Source organism: Lepidochelys kempii, chromosome 1 (assembly GCF_965140265.1).
Source record: "Lepidochelys kempii isolate rLepKem1 chromosome 1, rLepKem1.hap2, whole genome shotgun sequence".
Classification (NCBI taxonomy): domain Eukaryota; kingdom Metazoa; phylum Chordata; order Testudines; family Cheloniidae; genus Lepidochelys; species Lepidochelys kempii.
In genome coordinates, this window is record NC_133256.1 from 280824464 (window position 1) to 280846449 (window position 21986).

General features: G+C 43.6%; 1 protein-coding gene across 4 annotated transcripts in view; it reads left to right on the forward strand.

Annotated features, from left to right (window-relative positions):
* E2F7 (E2F transcription factor 7) overlaps positions 1-14987 on the forward strand; it is a 30687-nt gene extending 15700 nt beyond the window's left edge. For 3 of the 4 annotated variants that reach the window (XM_073327702.1, XM_073327700.1, XM_073327701.1), the window contains exons 7-13: positions 304-441; positions 2110-2304; positions 2820-2904; positions 4789-5329; positions 6342-6612; positions 9059-9483; positions 11728-14987. In XM_073327702.1, coding sequence (XP_073183803.1) covers positions 304-441; positions 2110-2304; positions 2820-2904; positions 4789-5329; positions 6342-6612; positions 9059-9483; positions 11728-11904 — 1832 coding nt within the window. In that variant the 3' untranslated portion in view covers positions 11905-14987. Of the gene's footprint in view, positions 1-303; positions 442-2109; positions 2305-2819; positions 2905-4788; positions 5330-6341; positions 6613-9058; positions 9484-11690 lie in introns of all 4 variants that reach the window. The other variant, XM_073327703.1, reaches the window with a different exon arrangement.
* Positions 14988-21986: the final 6999 nt, after the last annotated feature.

Below are 21986 nucleotides of genomic sequence, written 5' to 3' on the forward strand. Positions count from 1 at the left end.
CCCTCAGAGGCCATGGCCAAGAGCTGAGCTGTGCAGGGGTCTGGAGCTGGGAGCCACGGCCGGGAGAGGAGCCTGGGACTCTGGGTCGAGGCCAGGGCCGAAGCTGTGGCTGAGGACAGAGTGGAGCTGGGTGACGCTTCCGCCCTGACCCCCATGGGGGTTGACCTGGGCCCATCTTGCCCCCCCTCCCCCAAAAAAAAAATTCCTCTGGGCCCCCCAGGGGAGTGTGCTGCACAGTTTGGGGACCACTGTTGTACAGGCATATTTACAGTATATTTCTTTACACTTTTGTTTACCTTCCAGCAAAGGTACGAAGACTGTATGATATCGCCAACGTTCTGACCAGCCTAGGGCTCATAAAGAAAGTGCATGTCACAGAAGAAAGGGGTCGCAAACCAGCCTTCAAATGGATTGGGCCTGTGGAATTCAGTGGAAATAGTGGTAATTTGTGTAGTTGGTGGTTGGGAGGGGGAGGGCTGTCTGTTTGTTTTTATGTATTTTTCTGGAACTTTCTTCCAAAGTAGATTGATTTAAATCACTAAGTGGAAAGCCTCAGTTTAAATAAGCGGTTTTAATAATTTTCCATTTGTACTTCAGCTATTTTCTAAAGAAAGGTACATTCTCACTGGTTAATATAACCGTTAAAATATGTTGATTTATAGCTAAATAGAGCCTTTACATTCAATTTTGAATTTTTTTTTTGGCTACCTAGGAGGGTACACAATAACTATATACATTTATATAAGCAATTATATAGCTTAATATTGTCAGACTCTTATTTATTAATTGTACATTTTTAGTGTGTTAGAAAATGGTGAATAATATATTGCTTATTTACTACATAATTAACTTTGTGCTCATGATTTGTGTCAAGCTGCATTATGATGGTAACTGGAATTTAATTAAGCACACAACCTCATATAACATTTATTTTTATTAAACAAAATAAGCCCTTAATACAGTACATGACCTAGTGTGCCAAATTTATAAAGCCAGACCTCAAAAGTTAATTTGTTTTTCCCTGATTCTTTCTTTTTATAGAAAAGCAGCCTTTCATTGTTGTTGGTTGGTTGGTTGGTTGGGTTTTTTTTGATAGAGGCTCATGGATTCAGCATATTTCATTTTTTATTTAAGAGATTATAATAAGTTAAGGCCTTTACATAGTTTGTATTCATATCTGATTTCTTTTTAAACTGGTTTATTTTTAAAAAGAAAAACCTTATAATTTAAATAACAGAATCCAATTTAAATAAAAAATTGTTTTTCTTCAAAACAATCAAAAAAAAATTTTAAACCACCCTGCTCTTTCCCAAATTTTATGTGATTGTTTTCTAGTTGAAGAGTGAATCAGAATTCATTACCTTCTGTACCCATAAATGTGTAGTGTCTGATTTCCTAATGTAGGTCACCTATCTAGGCAGCCTTTAAAATCCCTGCCAGAACGTGAGAGTGGAGATATTTATGGATACATTTGGGTTTTTTTGTTTTTTTGCATGTTACACTAGTTTAAGGTGCAAAGCAGTGGAAAATCAGGTCCTTAGGGCCACATTCTGGCTCATCCAGTGGTGCTAAATAGTGCTAAATAGGCAGCTGACTGTTCCCCCTACATGGGGAATCACCTGGGTGGTGCAGAGCTGCTCCTTTGCCTCCTGTCCCCTGACATGGAGGGGTTTGTTTTGGGAGATAAAGGGCATGACCATGGTGTGCCTACCTCCTGGTGATCCTTGACTCCCAGACATGCCCCTGGGAGACAGCTCAAAGTAGAGCCCTTATGCCGCTTTATTTTAGGGCAGGCCAACCCTAGGATAAAGGAGAAGTAAGAGTTCATGTTAATGATACTTTTCCCCATCTTCCCATTTTACTCCCTGCAGCTGCTCCAAGTAGAGCTTAGATGTAGCCCAGGATCTGAGCTATATACAGTCCTGGAGTGGGTATGGGGGACCTTGTCTTGTCTGCTAGCTCTGACATAGTTTTGTGGTGTTAGAATAGTACAGGGTTTAAAGGGGTTTTCTTCTGCTGTGTCTGTAGCAAAGCTCCACGACAGGGCAGAAGCTGCCATGACAACAGGTGTCCTTCAGGTGATAACTTTACAAAAACCAATTCCTTTAGATGAACTGAGAACTGATGTTCCAACATCTGCTGCTTTACCAGAACTGAAAAGAGGGGTGTGTGCCCAACATCAAACCTATGCTAATGGAAAACAGAGGCTTGCACGGCATGCTTCATTTAACACTGTTCAGCCTTCTGAAGGGATCAAAAGGAAGGTCAGCTCTGAACCCAACAGCCCACATAGGGAAAGGCAAGGTAACTACCAAGAATTTTTGCTCTTTCCTAACCCATTGTGTCTGCCACTAACAGTCACTTTCAGCCTTGGAGCAGTGCTTTTATTTTTCAGTACATTTTCTGTTCTCTAAACACTGAAAGTATGGTGCTATTTCTTCTGTTGAAATTTGGCACAGTCAGATTAAGATTCTTTAAATAGAAAGAGAACAGATTTTTATTGTTTCGTTCCTGGTAAAATGGAGTTTACTGTAACAATCCAGTTTATAGCACTTTCACAACTTAGAATTGTAAAGTTATAAAGCAATTGCAGGTCCTTCCAGAATTCCCTGTCAACTGTCCCAAGCCTGCATGATGCTGAGGTGATTCTTGCAAGGCATTGAGGGTGCTCCGCTCTTCAGAGGTGCTGCTCAAACCAAATAGTGAATGTTATAAAAACATGCCTTGGTAGAAAAACTGCTTTCCATTCTTTGTATTACCAATATGAAAATGTGCTTAGTAAATCTGTAATTTAATTCAATGTCCCATTGTTCTTTCAGCTTGCATTGTAGGTTCAGATGAATACTGCTCCAAAATGATAAATCTAGCAGCTGTCTGCAGACAGAAGATGGAAAAGGATACAAAGTAAGTTGGGTCTTAAAACTTGAAGTCTGCACAGTTCCCTGCCCTGTGCATTTTAATTTAAGGTCAAGGTCTGTACTTGAGATGGAGATCTATAATTTCCAGTGACTTCCATTAGAGAATAGAAATTGGCTCTCCGGGTGGCTTTTGTTCTCCCAGGTGCATGTAAAAGATTCACACCAACATGCGTCACTTTTAATAGAGAAATAAAACAGCTATTGAGATTTTCAAAGCAGTCATGGGGAATTAGGCACATCTTCCTATACAGTTAATGGACTATATATGTATAAATCCCCTGGAGTGTTTTGAAATTTTCATGCAATATATTTATTGGACGCTTAGGGCTACAAGTTCTCCTACAGTGAGTAGGGCTCCATGTCTGTCACGGAGGTTGCAGAAGTCACAGATTCTGCGACATCTGACTTCTGCAGCAGCCATTGTGGCTAACCCCAGGGCCAGCCGCTCAGGTGGCCCCGCAGCCAGCCGCAACAGCCACTGCTCAAGCAGCCCCTGGCATCTGGCCCTGGGGACCACCTGAGCAGCAGTGCTGGAGGCAGCTGGAGCAGCTGCTGCTCAGCAGCCCCCGGCAGCAGGCCCTGGCAAATGTTGCTCCTGGCCCTCCTCCCCTAACCATCGGGCAGCACCTCCTCCTCCCCCTCCCCCCCTGCCGAGCAGCAGCTCCCCCACAGCAGCGGTCCCAGGGGTGGCCAGAGCAGCCACTGCTTGGCGGCCCCTGGTAGCTGGTGGGCTGGGTCTGGTGCCCCTCCCTCCCAGCAGTGGCCCTTCCCCCCCAAGATTTAGTCAGGAGTATTTATAGTATAAGTCATGGACAGGTCATGGACCGTGACTAAATCGTAGCCTTAACCATGAGCTTTTTCTACCCCAGTGGGGCAAGAAAACTGAATTTGTACTCCTTCATTCTTTCGTCAGGGTTGTGGGGGTTCAATTCCCTTAACCAGTTTCAGATGAGCTACGAATAGGCTTGGGCCATCCACTGGCAGGCCCAGGCCCAGAGTCACAAAGGTATTGAGCCATCTAACTTCTACTGTGACTTTGGGCCGCAGTGCCTCTGTACTGGTTCCCAGCCCTGTATCAGCATGGTTCTTAAAAATAGCCCATGCACACACTGGCTGCTGAATCCAGAACCTTTACGGGGGTTTTTGGACTTGTGGAAGTGCAACCTGTACACGTAGAGCTTGTTGAAATTTTGAAACAAAAAACAGAATTTCCATCTTGCAATTGTGAAGAAATAATTCTTCCTCTCCCCTTTTTTAAAAAACAAACAAACAAACAAAAAAACCCTCATTTTTTCCAATGGAAAAAGGGGGAAAGTTTTTAATAGCTAAGAGATGAAACAAAATATTTTTAACAAAACGACAAATCTTTTGGGGTTTTTGATCAACTCTCCATGCAAGTTAATACTGACTTTACTCATTAATTTGGAGCCAGAATATGCTAATGAGAGCTACTGTTTCCTCCCCATCTAAAAGGCTGGAAGTTAAACCCCACAGAGAGGCTTCTTTGGAGGAAAGGGGTAAGCATGCTACAGAGCTGTTCTGCTCCACTGCCAAATTCCAAACACCCTCTGCTAACGTAGGTGAGAATAGCATGGAGCCCTTAATATGTGGGTGCATGTTGTATCTCCCTGCTAGCACTTATTGAAAGAACTGAATGGTAGCACAGCAAAAGAATCTGTGAGTCAGCTTCTCTGTGGTTTGACATGATATGTTAAGTGACTGATAAAGTGTTGGATAATTACTATATTCTGTCAGGTAGTCTCCACACACAATCCCAGAGAGCCTCACTGTTTTATTTTAAGGGTGGTTTATGGGGATGTCATTCTGAACTAAACACTTTTTTCCCCCCTCTTTTCCTTACATCTTTTAGGAGTAAAATTTGTGCCACTGAAACAATCTTAAATTCATCAAGGAACCCAGCCATGATCTCTCCTTTCTCTGTTCTTCCGGATCCTGGGGACTCTGATTTTTGCTTTAACCCCTTACCTCACCCAGTGTTTCCTGTTGCTCACTCAGACATGTCACACTTCTCTCTGCCAAATGGTATGAATGGCCAAGTTTTGCAGATTCCCACTTTGGCAGCCTCCAAAACAGAGAATGGGAAACCTGCTCTGCTCCCCAACCAGCCTTTTGTTTACCTCCCCTCTGCATCTCTCTTCATGCTATGTGGCAGTCCTCAGGAAAGTCTGTCAACGGAGAACCTTCCAACTGCAGGAGAAAAGTGCAACAGAAGCCCTGAGGGGCAGGCCTCACCCCTAAAGCCACAAGCTGCTGTATGTGCTGTTAACTGTCACAAGCGTAGTTCCCAGAAGTGTGCATCTCTCTCCACGCCTGCAGCCAGCATAGAGCCAGCTGCTAAAAGGAAGACTATGGAGCAGAGTGATGTTCCCCTCTCATTGGTGCTACCCAAGGTAGGGAAGTGCATTTAATTGACACCCAACTTTGTTGCTAAGGCTGAGAGCAGGGGAAAGATACTTGTGTTACTTGAAATAGTCTTTTCTGCAGATAAACATTCACTGCAGATACCTATTTAGAGAAACAAATGCCACCTCCCCGCACAAGTATAATCAGGGGCGGGGAGAAATACATTTGGTGAAGCATTAATTGGAAGATGTGTGCTGTGCCTCTGGTGAAAAATGACTGCCTCACAATGAGGCACGGATCACCTGTTGCACAGAGCCACTGCCTAGCTCACTCCCTACCACAGAAAAACCTTCAGGAGGGGAAGAAATCTGTCAGGATTCCTCTCCACATTGTCCTGTCACTGGAGCTGCCTCCAAACCTGGCAGTTCCACAGGAGACATTGTTCCTCCACACCAGCTCTTGTCCCAGCAGGATTCACCTTGGCAGCATGGCTCATTCTACAGAGCCGTAGGGGAGGTGATATGCATCTTCCCCTCTTCCCTGTCTTGCCTCCCTCTCTGTTCTCCCAGGCCAACTTCTCCCCTCAGCAGGATGAGTGGCTGGGGAGAGGATGGGGGCCTTGGAGGCCAATGAGCCACTTTCTACAAAGGGAGGAGGATCACATTCAGAGTCCACTTCAGGTGCTGAAGTAGGGGGCAGGTCCTGGCCTCACGTCATTGTTTGTATCTGAGTTGTCTGGGGCATCTACAAGGGATCTACAATCCTTGTTGAGTTTTTCCTTCACATAAAAAAAAAAAAAACACCCCACTTCAGGGGTATTTCTGCAAGAGAACTACATCTATTTAATAAGTCTAAGCCTTTAAGGTGAAATTTAGCCCTGTGCAGATGGCCCGTGCACTGTGCAGCCCTCAAACCATGACTTAAGTGGTGCATAGGCCTTGTGCTGGCCCTCTGCACCTGGGTGAATTTCACTCTTCAGTCAAGGAAAGTATCTGAGAGATGGTACCTCATACACTATTTTAATTTGGACTCTTCCTTCCTAATTCTGTTTTTGCTCAGAAACCTTTTGAGCCACCTGATGTAGAACATCCCCTGGGAAGCAGCTGTGCCTCTAATGTGCATCTAGGAGCTTTTCATCTTGACTTAGGAACTCCTGCTGCTGATGAGGCTGCAGAAGAGGATACAACTAAACCTTTAGATTCTCAGGAGCAGGAAAAGCAATCTCGGAACAGAGACCTTGAAGATTCCTCACAGGGAAAAGAGCACATCTCTCAAGAAAATACCAAACAACCCTTCTTTCCACAGTATCTCTATGTGCAGCCAGCTGCAGGTAAGGACTATACAGATTCACAGGGATACATTATGACTAAACGATGAGGCCTAAACTTGAAAATTTAGGCATCTTAAGTGAGGTTCTTAAATCCAGATTTGGGCACCTAAATAAAAGTGACCTGAATTTCAGAAAACCTGACCACCCACAATCCCAGTGAAGTCAATGGGAGCTGCTTGTACTCAGCAACTCTCTCAAAACCAGTACACTTTTATTTAGGTACCTAAATATGGATTACAGTGAATAACGAGGGCTTCCCGTATTCCTAAAGTAACGCATGTTATCCATCACAACAGTCCTGTTCTTTGGCACCAGAGCTGCTTTTTATTTTTTTTTTTTTTAATGTTTTAGCCCTTACGGTTGTAAAGAGAACCTTGAAAAGGAGAATGTATGTCTGGTGATGTAGTTAGGGCAACCTAACCCCCACGGCAGGCACAACTAGGTCAACCTAGCTACCACCTCCTGAGCAGATGGATTTATGACCGTGACAGAAAAACCCCTTTTGTCACTGTAGTGTCTACACTACAGCAGTGTAGCTGCAGCTGTGCCACTGTAGCGCTTGTAGTATAGATGTAGCCTTAGTGTTTGGTGTCTTCATGAGCCTGAAATAATAGCTCTAGCAGGTGAGAACTGCCTCACGCATCTCAAGCAGGGCTTTGTGGATTCCACAGTCATGGAATTTGCTGCTGCAGAATTTGTCCTATTGTTATTGCCAGGCACGTAAATTCTTGTTTTCTGGCTCCCTGCCCTGCCAGAAGCAGTTTGCAGGTGGCACAAGGGGTAGTTACTTGCATTACAATGCATGCTTTGGTCCATGGAGCTAGACAGCAGGGAGCCAGAGCTGAAGTCCAGCTTGTAGCCAAGAGTGTGGAGAACTAGAAGATTAGGCTGGTGAGTTCAGCAGTCTGGAGAACAGTGCAGCAACTGAGGTCCAGGGAGTTGAGTTGCTCTCCTAAAGACAGTTACAAGCTTTCCCCTTTCCAGGCACCTGAGTGAAGTCTAGGGAAGAGGATTTTATGGCAACAGAGTAAGCTGCTGTGGAATGGAGAGGTTGCTCTCTTGGAATTTAGTCCCATTGTGACACTGAGTCAAAGACACTAGAGCTCCACATGGATGCAGGGGTTCCCCTACGTGGAGCAACTTATGGGCTGGGGATCTTACTTTGAAAGGTTGATGAAGGTAGTTCAGATCCTATTGAAAACAATGAAAGTCTTTCCATTGACTGCAGTTAGTTTGATTGGGCCCTTAACAAGTGGATTTTTATAAATTTGTTATTTCTTTAAAGTAGGGCTGTCAAAAGATTACAAAAATTAATCGCAAGATTTTTAAAAAATCACGATTAGTCACAGTTTTCATCACACTGTTAATAATAGAATACCATTTATTTAAATATTTTTGGATATTTTCTACATTTTCAAATATTGATTTCAGTTACTACACAGAATACAAAGTGTACTTTATATTTTTTATTACAAATATTTGCACTGTAAAAATGGATAAACAAAAGAAATAGTATTTTTCAATTTACCTCATAAAAGTACTGTAGTGCAATCTCTTTATCGTGAAAGTGCCTGACAGGGTGGGGAATTACAGGTAGCACCCTATAAATGTAAACAAACTTGTTTGTCTGAGCGATTGGCTGAACAAGAAGTAGGTCTGAGAGGACTTGCAGGCTCTAAAGTTTTACATTGTTTTATTTTTGAGTGCAGTTATGTAACAAAAACAAATCTACATTTGTAAGTTGCACTTTCACAATAAAGATATTGCACTATAGAACTTGTATGAGGTGAACTGAAAAATACTATTTCTTTATTACAGTGCAAATATTTGTAATAAAAAATAATATAAAATGAGCACTGTACACTTTGTATTCTCTGCTGTAATTGAAATCAATATATTTGAAAACAGAAAAACATCCAAAAATATTTATAATACATTTAAATTGGTATTCTATTATTGTTTAACAATGCTATTAAAATGGCTAATTTATTAATCATTAATTTTATTTTGAGTTAATCACTTGAGTTAACTGCAATTAATTGACAGCCCTACTTTAAAGTTGTGTATAAGTTGTTTTGTTTTTTTAAGTAGTTCAGTCAATTATTTCTATTAGTGGGGAAACAAGTACTAAGCTTGTGTATACAGGGTGCAGCTTATGGTTCTTTTGTTATTTCTGTAACAGCAAATGGTGCTTGGTGCATTACAGATGTTGGCAATCTAAAGAGAGAAAACTATAAAAGGAAGATGAGAGGAAAGGTGGGAGTATAACAAATTTAGAGAGATTGAGCAGCTCTCTCGGGCTGTTTATAACCTTCATATTACCTTTTTCCTAAACAACTTTACTTTCTGCCTTCTCCCTTTTACTGAATAACTGTGTAGTATGGTTAATGTCAATTAGCAAACTGCATTAATTCCTTAATTTGCTCTCTTTTTTTTTTTGGTTTAGGATTAAGTGGTTTTAACTTCCTGTTTTCTGCAAACCAACCCCCTGGTGCTGTTGGTCTGCCTGCAAGCCAGTTACCATCTCTTGGTGTTCCCTGTGTGGTAGTGCCGTCTACATCCTTGGCACCCTTCCCTCTTCTCTGTTCTCCAGCAATCACCAGGCCGCTTTCTTCTGCTCCTCCTGGCTCTCTTCCAAACACTGCGTCCACGAATTTCAGCATGCCTGGCCTAACGTCGACAACGCCCGTCTGTATTGGCACCACAGCAATGGTTACTCCGAAGACCTCCAAAATACCTTCAGTGGATCCACAGCAGCCGGTTCCTTCTGCGGTACATTTGAGCCCTATACTTGGAAGATCTTGCCGCACCGTTAAACTGGAATCCCCAGTTTGTACGGGGCCTCCAGTCACCCTTCTGAAACTGCAACAGGTGAGGAATTAATTAAAGGGAAGCTATACAAAAGTGCAATCCTGGGGTCAAGTGGCTGAGACTGAATGAAAGTGAATTGGTTTTGGAGTTATTTACTCAGCTTCAGAGTGTGTGTGTTCCTCTGTCTCAAAGTGAGAGGATAACAAACCCTGGTGCAGTGGTTACCATTGTGGTTAAATATTGACCCCACCCCTCCCACCCCCCAGGACCCCTGCCGCATCCACCCCTCTGCCCTGTCCCCTGACTGCCCCCAGAACCAGGCAGGAGGGTCTCGTGGGCCACTGTAGTGGGTGCCCACCCTGCCCCTAAGAGCCAGAGGGACCTGCTGAGGGACGAGGTGGGAAGTCCCGGTGGGGCTTACCTGGGGCGGCTCCCAGGAAGCATCTGGCAGGTCCCTCTGGCTCCTAGGGGCGGGTAGCCTAGCTGGGAGGGAGCAGCTGCTCCTTCCACTGATCACATCAAAAGTGGTGTCTTAGGCACTGACTCCGTGCCGAGCCCCCACCCACTGGCAGCTCCCAGCCCCAGCTCACCTCCGCTCCACCTCCTTCCCTGAACGCACCGCCCCGCTCTGCTTTTCCGCCCCCTCCCCCAGCTTCCTGCGAATCAGCTGTTTGTGCTGGAAGCCTGGGAGGGCTGAGAAGCAGGCGGTGGCTTCGCGCTCAGGCCCAGGGAGGCAGAGGTGAGCTGGGGCGGGGAGCGGTTCCCCTGCACGCCCCCCGGGTTACCTGCTGCAGCGCGGGTGGCCCTCCTCGCGCCCCCAGCTCCTCTCCGCCTCTTTGGGCCTGAGCGCGAAGCCGCCGCTTGCTTCTCAGTCCTCCTAGGTTTTCTGCACGAACAGCTGATTCGCGGGAAACCGGGAGGGGCAGAGAAGCAGAGTGGGGCAGTGTGTTCAGGGGAGGAGGCGGAGTGGAGGTGAGGTGAGCTGGGGCCAGGCAGGGAGCTGCTGGTGTCTGCTCTGCACCCACCAAATTTTCCCCGTGGATGCTCCAGCCCCGGAGCACCCACGGAATTGGCACCTAAGGTGCCACTTTTAGAACTGGTTGTCCCTAACGACCAGCCAAAAGGGCTTCTAAATTTAACAACCAGTTCCAGCGAACTGGTGCGAACCAGCTCACCACTGATTGCAACCTAGCGTTAACAATAATGCCATTAACACAGTGTTTGTGATTTTTCTTAGGTAAAGAAATCACAAATACAAATTCAGAATGGGGAGGAAATCAGCTGTGTTTAGCTCTATAAATGAGATCAAACTGCATTCATTATAGTTAAAGCTACAATTTAGTCACAGGTATTTTTAGTAAAAGTCATGGACAGGTTATGGTCAGTAAGCAATAAACAACTATAAATACCCCTGACTAAATCTCGGGAGGGAGGGGGTATTGCTACTGAGAGAGGAGCTAGGGGCCACTGCTGCGCGGGGGGAGTGCCCTGAGGCCAGGGACACCAGCTACCAAGGGCCAATGAGCAGTGGCTTCTCTGGCTACCCAGGGACCGCTGCTCAGGTAGTCCCTGGGGCCAGCTGCCCAGGGCTGCCCAAGTAGTGGCTAGTGTGGCTGGCCTCAGAGCCGCTCCAGCAGCAGCCAGTGCAGCTGGCCCCAGGGCCACTCCAGCAGCAGTAAGTGTGGCTGCCCTTGGGGCCACTTGAACACTGGCTCCAGAGCCAGCTGCTTGGGTGGCCCTGGGGTCAGCCACACTGACTGCTGCAGAAGTCACGGAAAGTCATGGAATCTGTGACTTTCGTGACAGACATGGAGCCCTACTTGTAGTACATCACTACCTGCTTCTCATATCCACTATGCTTGTTTTTGCTTTAGTTTTACTCTTTTAAAATTATTATTTCGCTACTGGGGAATGGCCGGGCCATTAAAAATAAATAATATTTTTGGATGTTTGCAAACTTATGAAAAATGTTGTTGTAACAGAGAATTCAAAAATCAATCACAATATAACCACTAAAAAGAGTGATAGGCTGCATATCCAAGGAAAAGGATTGTGTTATAAAGCTCTCGCTAAAGTTTTCAAACCAGATGTCTAGCACTAGGCACCTAAAATCCATATTGGGCACCTGACAGTGAGGTAGGGCAGGCACTTTAAACTGAATTTGTCTGATTTTGTTTTTTTCAGTTGTGTAAATATGAATTTAGGAGCCTAATTTTAGACACCTGGTTTGAAATTCTCACTTTTGTGTGTTCTCACTTTTGGATAAGACACTTCTGAGTTGCTTTGTTTCATTTTTATAACTAGCCATCATCAACCCCACTTACTCCGAAGAGCATTCGTCCTACACATCACGAAGCATTTTTCAAAACTCCCGGCAGCCTTGGAGATCCAATTGCATGGAAGAAAAACGAAGGCAACCAAACCAGAAATGCCAGTTCTGTTCAGAGAAGACTAGAAATCTCCAGTAGTGGCAGTGACTAATCCAGCTCATTGCAAAGGTGTGGTCATAGTGTAATATGACTTCATAGTTGTTACAAAAGAAGCAGCTATCGCATAACAAGAGGAGCATGTTAAAATATCATCCCTATTGGCACACTTCCCTGTTGTGTATTTGCCCACTAGTTCTTTAACTTTCTCTTTCATGAATCATCCCTATCACTGAAATATCTTTATTAATTGCTCATTTAATACTAGTTAGGGTTCAAACTTTGTGCACGGTGCAGCAATGTGAGCATCAAATTGCATTTGTGGTTTTAATTTGAAAAATATCATATTGTTGTGAGGAGATGCAAACAGACTTACTGGAGTCTCATGGAGCTTTTTTGTTTTTTCTTGTTTGTTTGGGTGGTGGTTTTTAAATGAGCTGTCTAGCACTTATCTAGGGTGAGTGTTTTTTACATGTCCTCTACTTACCCTGAGTAAATCTGTGGTAAAAAACGATAACCTCCTGCAGTTGTAAAAGCAGTGGCTTGCTGGGTTCCAATCTGTCAAGTTCTGCCTCAGCAATGCAGCCTCTTGTTATTTATTTTGTACATTGGAATGGGATTTAGTGCAAAATTTTTGCAGCCTCAAAATAACAGATTTTCTCAGGGTACGACTACTTGAATATTAATTGGCTGTTGTACAGTTTTCCCTGCACTTGTTTTACAAAAGCCTAATAAACTTACAGTATGGATGAATGTATACATATGAAAAATATTAAGACCAAAATAACTGTGAATCTTAACTTTTGTTGGTAGTTGTGTTAATGAACTGTATTAGTCCTTGTCTTGTGTCTTTTACTGGGCAACATGTACAAGTTAATTGACAAATAGTCCAGAAGCTGGTTCCTAAATAACACAATCTGACTAATTTGGGAATAGTGAACCTTTGAAATGTGTGTATTAAGATTTCATCTCCAGTTGAAATATATGGTCTAGAATCTCTCTCTAAAGCCAGATTACAGTGATGAGCAGTTACTCACAAGATTAGATCCAGTTTCCAAAGGGAATACTCATGTGCATAACTGTTCACCAGTGACAATAGGGGGTTTTGGTAACTCTCATTAGAAAGAATAATTATCCAACTACGTTTTAATATGGCTGGAGATTAAGAACAGGGACGGTCCCCCATGAATGGCATGTTTGAATACACTTGAAAAATGAGAGGGTTTGCATTTAGGCACATATATGGCTAAATTGTAGAAAGAGAATATCAATGAGCAGGAGTCATGAATTTGGAAAGAGGGGGAGGTAGTTACCTTTATTCCTGGAGGGAAGGTAGGAATAAAGAAAGGCATATGTCACACTTAGCATTCAGAGTCCTCAAAGAGTGGAAATAATGTAATGGTTAGTACTGATTTGAGATATTTTCACAAACTTAGTCTGCAATTGTATTTTTTCAGTCTTTTTTAATATTATCATGTTGTTTTGAGTTTTTATCAGAAATATGGGTAGCCACATCAGCTCTTCTTTCATGCAGTGAGAATGTTGTGTGTTTACTGGTATTGCTCCCTTGAGAGCAGACAGTCTAGTGTGCTACTTCTCCAGTCTTGGGAGTGAAAGATGTTGTTGTGGGGTTTTTTTTATAAGGAAATGTGTCCTTACAATATGGAATTTAAGAATGAATTTTAGTGGAGCTGGAAGTGGGAGTACGGTGGCCTTATGTTAGAAGTAGACCAATAACAGCCTTATAAAGAGGGAGTATTTTAATCCCTTTTGAAAAACAAAAACAACTTGAGAGGAGAATTATAACAGAAAATTTCAGGTGTGGGGAAGGGAAACCTTACCACTGTCAAAACTTGTTTTATTTTTTACACTACAGTTTTGCAAGTTTACATGATTGTATTTGATTCATTTTTTTTCTTACACACCCAATTATAAATTGCTTTCCAAAGTGAAATGAAGTCTGTAGCTAACATTAATAGTGCCAAGCATAATTGCAGCTACTGATGCTGTGATTCTTCCTCAGCTAGTACAAGTCAGAACCTGTTCAGGCCTGAAACAGACTGCTGTTGTTCCAGATTGTGAGACTAGTGCAGATTCTCCGTACAATCTGTTTGCTCCTGTACTTGTGAGCAGCATGTTAGTGAAATGGCAGTCTGGAAGGAGGAGGAGTGATCTAAAATATTAAGCCTTTTTACTCCACAGTTAAATCATCATTGCAAAGCCCATCTCATTTTGTCAGTAAGGGCGTTCTGTTTCATGACTGACCTAATTATTCTTAAACAAACAGGGACAGAAAATCTTCAGTTTCCGATATCTACTTCCACATGTTGACTTTTCATTAAAACACTGGGCCTGATTCTGATCTCATTTTCACCAATGCCAATCAGGCATAACTCTATTGAAGTCAGTGGAGTTAGACTAATTACGGTGAGAGCAGAATCAGGCCTACTTAGCTTTTGTAATATACAGAGAGTGCAAGGGTTGCTAGGAGGCTTGATGCTGTCCCATTTATGTCAATGGCAAAACTCTCACCCAGGTAAATAGGAGCAGGAGCGAGACCACTGTGGAGTGTAAAATAACCTATCAAACCATGCTACCTGCAGAAGAACTTGCAGCAGTTACCCCAAATCAAGTGCAGCAGGCCTATTTGTGGTAGTCGAGGCAATGGCAGTCTATACTTCCTCTTCCATTGTGTTCAGTGAAACAAATCAGCAAAACCGCGAAAGAGAAGCAGGATTGGAATTTGCACTGAGGAAAGTGCACGTGCACGATATTGTGCAGGGTTTGTGAAACCTTTATGCTCTGGTACAAGTGTTGGGGGGGGGGGGGGTTGTATAATTTATATACTTGAATCTACCTACCAGGTTTACATTTCTCAATTTCTTTTGTAAAAGGTGCTATTTCTGTATTTAAAAAGCTGTATTTTTAATGTAAAGCTACTTCCTCTTTGTATCATTGCACTGCTAGTTTTATATAGATATTAATTTTATTGCTGCTTGTAACTGTTCTTCACTGGTTCGACATCACTTCCTCCTTTTCCTCTTATCTAGTGATGTTCTTTGTAGCTACCTGCGTATAACTGTACTACAAGCACACTGTTGTTGCGTTGCGTTTTTTTAATACCTTTTAGAAAAATCTTAAAACTTTACAAAATAATAAAAGAACTTAAAAAAATAATAAAAAAAAAACACAGCCATGGTGGAGGAGTTTTTTTTTTTTTGCTTTTATCTATCTAAAATGTATCCAGGTTGCTCATCACTTTAGCATCTGAGCACCAAATACAGTAACTGAGATCCACACAGAGCACCTCAGAGTGGCTTCCAGGGTCTGCAGCTTTCCTTACCATGGGTGAGATTCTCACCTCTTCTTTGGCCCCTGTATACGGAGTAAAAGCCCCAGAATAGTGCAAAGGGGCTCTGTCATAACTATACAGCCAAGGGTAGCCTAGAATTCCCTCCTACCTGTAAGGGGTTAAGAAGCTCAGATAACCTGGTTGGCACCTGACCAAAAGGACCAATGCGGAAAGAAGATACTTTCAAATCTTGGGGGGGGGGAGGGAGGCTTTGTTTTGTGTGTTCTCTTGGGAAGCAGAGAAGTATCAGGTCATAAAACTCCTTCTCCTATAAACCATGCTAAAAGTCTCTCATATTACAGGTTTCAGAGTAACAGCCGTGTTAGTCTGTATCCGCAAAAAGAAAAGGAGTACTTGTGGCACCTTAGAGACTAACCAATTTATTTGAGCATGAGCTTTCGTGAGCTACAGCTCACTTCATCGGATGCATACTGTGTGCATACAGTATGCATCCGATGAAGTGAGCTGTAGCTCACGAAAGCTCATGCTCAAATAAATTGGTTAGTCTCCAAGGTGCCACAAATACTCCTTTTCTTTTCTCATGTTACAAAAATTGTAAGTAAAAGCCAGGCAAGGTGTGTTAGATTATCTTTTGTTCTGCTTGTGAATTTTTCCTTTGCTGGAGGGAGGTTTATTCCTTTTTTTTGTGTGTAACTTTGAAACTAAGCCTAGAGGAAGTTCTACTGTGTTTTTGAATCTTTTGTTACCCTGTAAAGTTATTTTCTATTCTGAACTTACAGAGGTGATTTTTTACCTTTTTTCTTTTTTTTTTTTTTAAATTAAATAAAATCCTTCTTTTAAGAACCTGACTGATTTCTCTATTGTCCTAAGACCCAGAGGTTTGGTTCTGTGATCACTTTGTAACCAATTGGTTAGGATATTATTCTCAAGCCTCCGCAGGAAAGGGGGTGTAAGAGCTTGGGGGGATATTTTGGGGGAATAGAAACTCCAAGTGGTCCTTTCCCTGATTCTTTGTTAAATCACTTGGTGGTGGCAGCGTACCATCCAAAAGCAAAGAATTTGTGCCTTGGGGAAGTTTTAACCTAAGTTGGTAGAAATAAGCTTAGGGGGTCTTTCATGCAGGTCCCCACATCTGTACCCTAGAGTTCAGAGTGCGGAGGAAATCCTGATGCTCTAAAAGTCCCAGTACAGAAATTGAGGGAGACAGCCACAGGCTGTCCTTCAAAAACTCCCTCATAAGGCAGGTATGTTAAGGGGCTATGGGCCAGAGGGGAGTGTCAGGCTAGGGCCATGGCACATGCTGCAGAGATTCTGGGCAGTGCTGGTGCCATAGTCAAACAACAAACTGCTTTGAGGGTCTCTCTAAATTATGCTAGAGTTGTTCTGGCTTCCAGAGTAGCTCAGAATCAGCAGGGCTCAAGAATGGCTTAAAGCCATCTTAGCCTCCCTCAACTGCAAATTCTGGGCTGTGCCTCTCAGAAACTTAGTCCTGAGTCTCACACCATGTGTTCTTTGCTGCTGTAATGCCTTGACTTAGCTATTACAAAAGAGACAAGTTTTGTAATGTAACCCTTCTACCAGGTGGAGCCAGCAGCAACAAGGGCCGGGTTCAGGGTTCTAGGGGTTCCTTTTCAACAATACAACACAAAACTGGCTCGAGCCCCCACCCAGTGACATGGGACAATTACACTCACCCCCTGGGCACCTCTAAGAGGCAATGCTTCCCCTCTCGCAAGCACAGAGTCTTAGTGTAGCAAAAACTTTTAATAAAAGGAGGGAAGCAACTCAGCATTAATTTGGGAAAACGCTGCAACTAGGGTTCATAAACATAAACCATGAGCAAAAGATCCACCCCCAAGTAAGTTGGGCAGCGTCCTTTTCCCCTCAAGTTCTTAAGTCCAGCAACCCAAAAATCCCTTTAACATGCCCATTCCTTCTCTGTACCCCACTCACAGTTGCTGTCCTTGGCCAGTGTGGCCCCAGAGTTCAGAGGTTCGTCCACAGAGTTCACCTCCCACCCTGCACAGCTCAGGCACTCGCTCATCGCCCTAACAGCTGATTGCCATGCCTCTGCGGGGGGTCTACCCTGGCCCTCTCCACCAGCTTCTTTGCCACGCCTCTCTGCCAGCCGCCCTCAGTTCACACAACAAGGATAACAGCCCTTTATGACTTCTGCTCCAGGAGTCCGGGGATCCAACACCAGCCACAAGTGATCATTTGGACACGCAATCCCATCATTCTGAGCACCTAGGCAGGGTGGGTGTGTCCATGCAAACAAGATCCGCTTCTGAAATCTTTTTCCACAGCTCACCACTAGATGTCAGGGGAGAGCTCATCCAGAATCCGCTTACACTAACATGCTCTGATGCATGGTCAGGTGTGGATTCAGCCTAGTCTCCTGCTATGTCACTCCATAGACAAGGATGCTCTGTCCCCTGCTTTCAAGAGTGTCATCCTGGGTGCTGCTGTAAACTCTCTATTGTAGCTGCTCTAAGCCGATGAGAAAGAACTCTCCTGTCTGCTTAATTACTCCAGCACCTGTGAGCGGCGGTAGCCCTGTTGGTGGGAGAAGCTCTCACACCAACATAGCACTGTCCACACTGGCACCTAAGTCAGCATAAGTATGTCGCTCAGGGGCGTGGCTAATTCACACCTCTTAATGACATAATTAACGTCAACTTAGGCTGTAGCGTAGCCATAGCCTTAAACTGCATGGAATTCTGGAGACCTGGGTTGTATTCCTGCCTCAAAAAGAAAAGGAGTACTTGTGGCACCTTAGAGACTAACCAATTTATTTAAGCATAAGCTTTTGTGATCTTCAGCTAGTGAGCTGTAGCTCACAAAAGCTTATGCTTAAATAAATTGGTTAGTCTCTAAGGTGCCACAAGTACTCCTTTTCTTTTTGCAAATGCAGACTAACACGGCTGCTACTCTGATTCCTGCCTCAGTCACTGGCCTGCTGCATGACCCTGGGCAAGTCATTTCTCCTCTCTGTGCCTCAGCTTCCGTATCTGGAAAATGGGGATGATGAGACCGACCTTTGTGAAGGGCTTTGAAATCTACTGATGAAATATGCTATGTAAGACCTAGGTATTATTATATGGCATCAGGAGCTCCCTTGTGTTATTCTTTTCTACTTCTGTACCAAATGTGCTATTTTCAAGTAAAATAATAGGATTTTTTTTCCTAACTTTTAGAAAAAACCCTCCAAACTCAGGGTCCAATTCTGTGCCTCCAGAAAGTTTTACTTCACTTTTGTACCTTGATTCTGGGATGCTCCAGGGACAGGAACAAGCCCTAGCGTAAGTTAGAGCATCCTCAGAGTCACTACAGAACTCTGCTTTACTACCCTGCTCCCTCCTCCACTCCAACCCCTTGCCCCCAACACTGCAGGTTGAGGGGCAGGCGGTGTAGGGCGCCTGACAGCAGCCCTATACTATACTTATGCTGAGGGAATTCCCCCCACAACCAGCTGCATGGTTGCTATATGCAGCCAGAACAGCATCTAAGGGCCACATCAGGAGTCAAAATCTGTCCCCTAGTCTGAGATTGAAGATGGGTTTTTCCATCTTGTGCATCACCTCCACTAAATAAACGCTCTGCTGTCTAAATCAGTCCCTCAGTTGACGAGTGGCTCTTGCACAGCCCGTGCAGGATGGTAGAAGGGGCCTACCCAGAAGCCACCCCAATCCTCGGCACAGTTGTACCAAGGCATTCCACAGGAGCAGTCCCAGCATTTTGCAGGTCCCCCTTGCTCCTGGGGAGCAAATCATGGAAAAGGAAGTGGCAAGGAGGCCAGGCCATGGACTGCCCCCTGGAACCTACACAGTGAAGCCCATGCACCTGAGTGAGTGGGCCATGGCTTTCTAATACATGGTTGTGCATCCCACCTTGTCCGTGCATGCAGCACATCTATATGCAGCTCCTCTGGAATGTAGAAATTGAACTTTTAGTGAGATGACAGATTGTGCATTAATTATGCTGGTCCATCCCATCCCTCTAGCAACCACGCAATATTCTTGCCCTTGTTCTCCACGAGATGGCACTAGTGTCTATGTGACAGCTATAGTTATAAAACTAAACACTTTTTTTTTTTTTAAAGTCAGCCACCTGCATATAGCCCATCATTTTCAAAGCGGGTGGGTTGCTGAGAAGCGCAGTCAGGAAAGTAACAAATACTTTCCTCATGGATTATATTTTCTAACTAGAAAACCTACCTAACTCTCAATTACTGAAGGACAATCTCCACTCATTGATATATTTTGCTTTCCACAACCAAATCTCCGTATAACATTTCATGAGTGATGTACTCGAGTATTCAGATTCTAATATCTAAACTGTATTGTTAAATCAATTCACCTAAATTTGGGTTATTGCTGATTATATACTCTATGTATCATATGACGTTTAAAAACTAACTTTATTTGTGGATAATCTAAGCACTATACCCAGATGTGTACAGACACTCTTTTCCCAACTTATGTATTAGATATTTTTTTTAATATTAGCTTTAATAAAAAAATTAAATCTGTTCTTATTAAACGCATAATGGTCCAGCCTAAATAATTAGTACTAACATTGAAACTACATTCCTACATGCTCCTGGTTATCAAAGATATTAACAAAGCATTCATATTAATCCAGCAGGGAGTCCTCTCCCTGTACCTGAATGTATGCTCACACGCTCATGTGTTTCATCGCAGTGCTCCCATATTCTGCTGTCTGTTTTCGTTGCCATGCAACTGCAATCATATTGTTGTGCATGCTTATTAGCCATTAACTGCCTTTCCCCCAGCCCAAAAAATGAGAATATGGCAGTAGCCCAAGACGCCTCTTTCTCACAAAGGGCTATGTGAACACAGAAGGTTGTGGATTGTTTCTCTGTGTTAAATTGGTGAATCACAATATGTGTTAAAAGGCGGGTGTAGGCAAACAATGCAAGGTATTATACATTAGCATTCACCCAGAGACTCACCTAAAACAATTATAGACATGTTACCTGCAAAGAAGCTTAATGTGAGATGGGGCAGTCAGTCGCTTGCATTTTCTTCTTCCATAATGAGTCAAGGTCAGCAGCAATTCTGCAATATATTTTTAATGTGCAGGAATGTAGAAAACTTGCTATATTTGTTAAATCAGCTAAAGCATTTCACTTTCTGTTGAGTTTTCCATTTTTTTAATTGCAAAAGAACAAGTTGATTGCTTAACCTGCAGCCTGATCTTGTTATCATTAATGTCAATGAGAGTTTTGCCATTGATTCCAGTTGGTGCAAAATTGGGACCCCAGCATTTAAGGGAATGTGAACTAGTAGCCTGCATTGGGAACAAATGTTTGTAGTATGCAATAAACCTGTGAGTTATGACTGACTGTATGTAGCAAAAAACCCCTGCTAGTATTCCCAGAGGATTCAATAGTGGATTTTTTTCCTGAGTCCTTACCAATTTTAAGTTTTTCTTTTTAATTGAAAAAGATAACAAGTTTAACAAGAGTAAATGTGGTGTGAGGAACATTAACTCTGGTCCAACTCCACTACAAAGAACTGAATTTTAGTTTTCATATGAAAGATCAGAAATGCAAATTGCAGTAGCTTATCACCTGTACTGTGCTTTTAACTCTGCTTTCTGAAGTAAAAAAAGGTAATTAGAGCAGGAACGGTAAATATCCCCTGATTTAGCTCTTTTAATAAGAAGGGAAAATTAAAAGCAGCAGCTTTGTGGATAAAAGTCTGGCTGGCCCAATGTCTTGGCTGAGCAGCCCAGAGCAGACTGAAACTAAGGGTATGTCTACACTACGAAATTAGGTCGAATTTATAGAAGTCGTTTTTTTGGAAATCGTTTTTATATAGTCGATTGTGTGTGTCCCCACACAAAATGCTCTAAGTGCATTAAGTGCATTAACTCGGCAGAGTGCTTCCACAGTACCGAGGCTAGCGTCGACTTCCGGAGTGTTGCACTGTGGGTAGTTATCCCACAGTTCCCGCAGTCTCCGCTGCCCATTGGAATTCTGGGTTGAGATCCCAATGCCTGATGGGGCAAAAAACATTGTCGCGGTTGGTTCTGGGTACATCTCATCAGGCCCTCTCTCCATCCCCCCTCTGTGAAAGCAAGGGCAGACAATCGTTTTGCGCCTTTTTCCTGAGTTACCTGTGCAGACGCCATACCACGGCAAGCATGGAGCCCGCTCAGCTCACTGTTACCGTATGTCTCCTGGGTGCTAGCAGACATGGTACTGCATTGCTACACAGCAACAGCAACCCATTGCCTTGTGGCAGCAGATGGTGCAATAGGTCTGTAAACCATTGTCATCATGTCCGAGATGCTCCTGGCTGCCTTGGTAAGGTCAGTCAGGAGCGCCTGGGCAGACATGGGTGCAGGGACTAAATTAGGAGTGACTCGACCAGGTCATTCTCTTTAGTCCTGCAGGCAGTCCTATTGTGCCATTTTAGGGTGAGCAGGCAGGAGATGAGGATGGCTAGCAGTCCTATTGCACCATCTTCTGCCGAGCAGCCAGGAGATGTGGATGGCTTGCAGTCCTCCTGCAACGTCTGCTGCCAGCCAAAGATGTGAAAGATGGATGGAGTGGATCAAAACAAGAAATAGACCAGATTTGTTTTGTATTCATTTGCTCCTCCCTCCCTCCATGAAATCAACGGCCAACAATCATTTTGGTGAGGTCTGCCAGGGGCACCTTGAAAACTTTAATGGAGATTCAGTCCTGCCTTAAATACCAGAGGGAGGGATAGCTTACTGGGTGGAGCATTGGCCTGCTAAACCCAGCGTTTTGAGCTCAATCCTTGAGGTGGCCATTCTGTGTGACAGTTGTT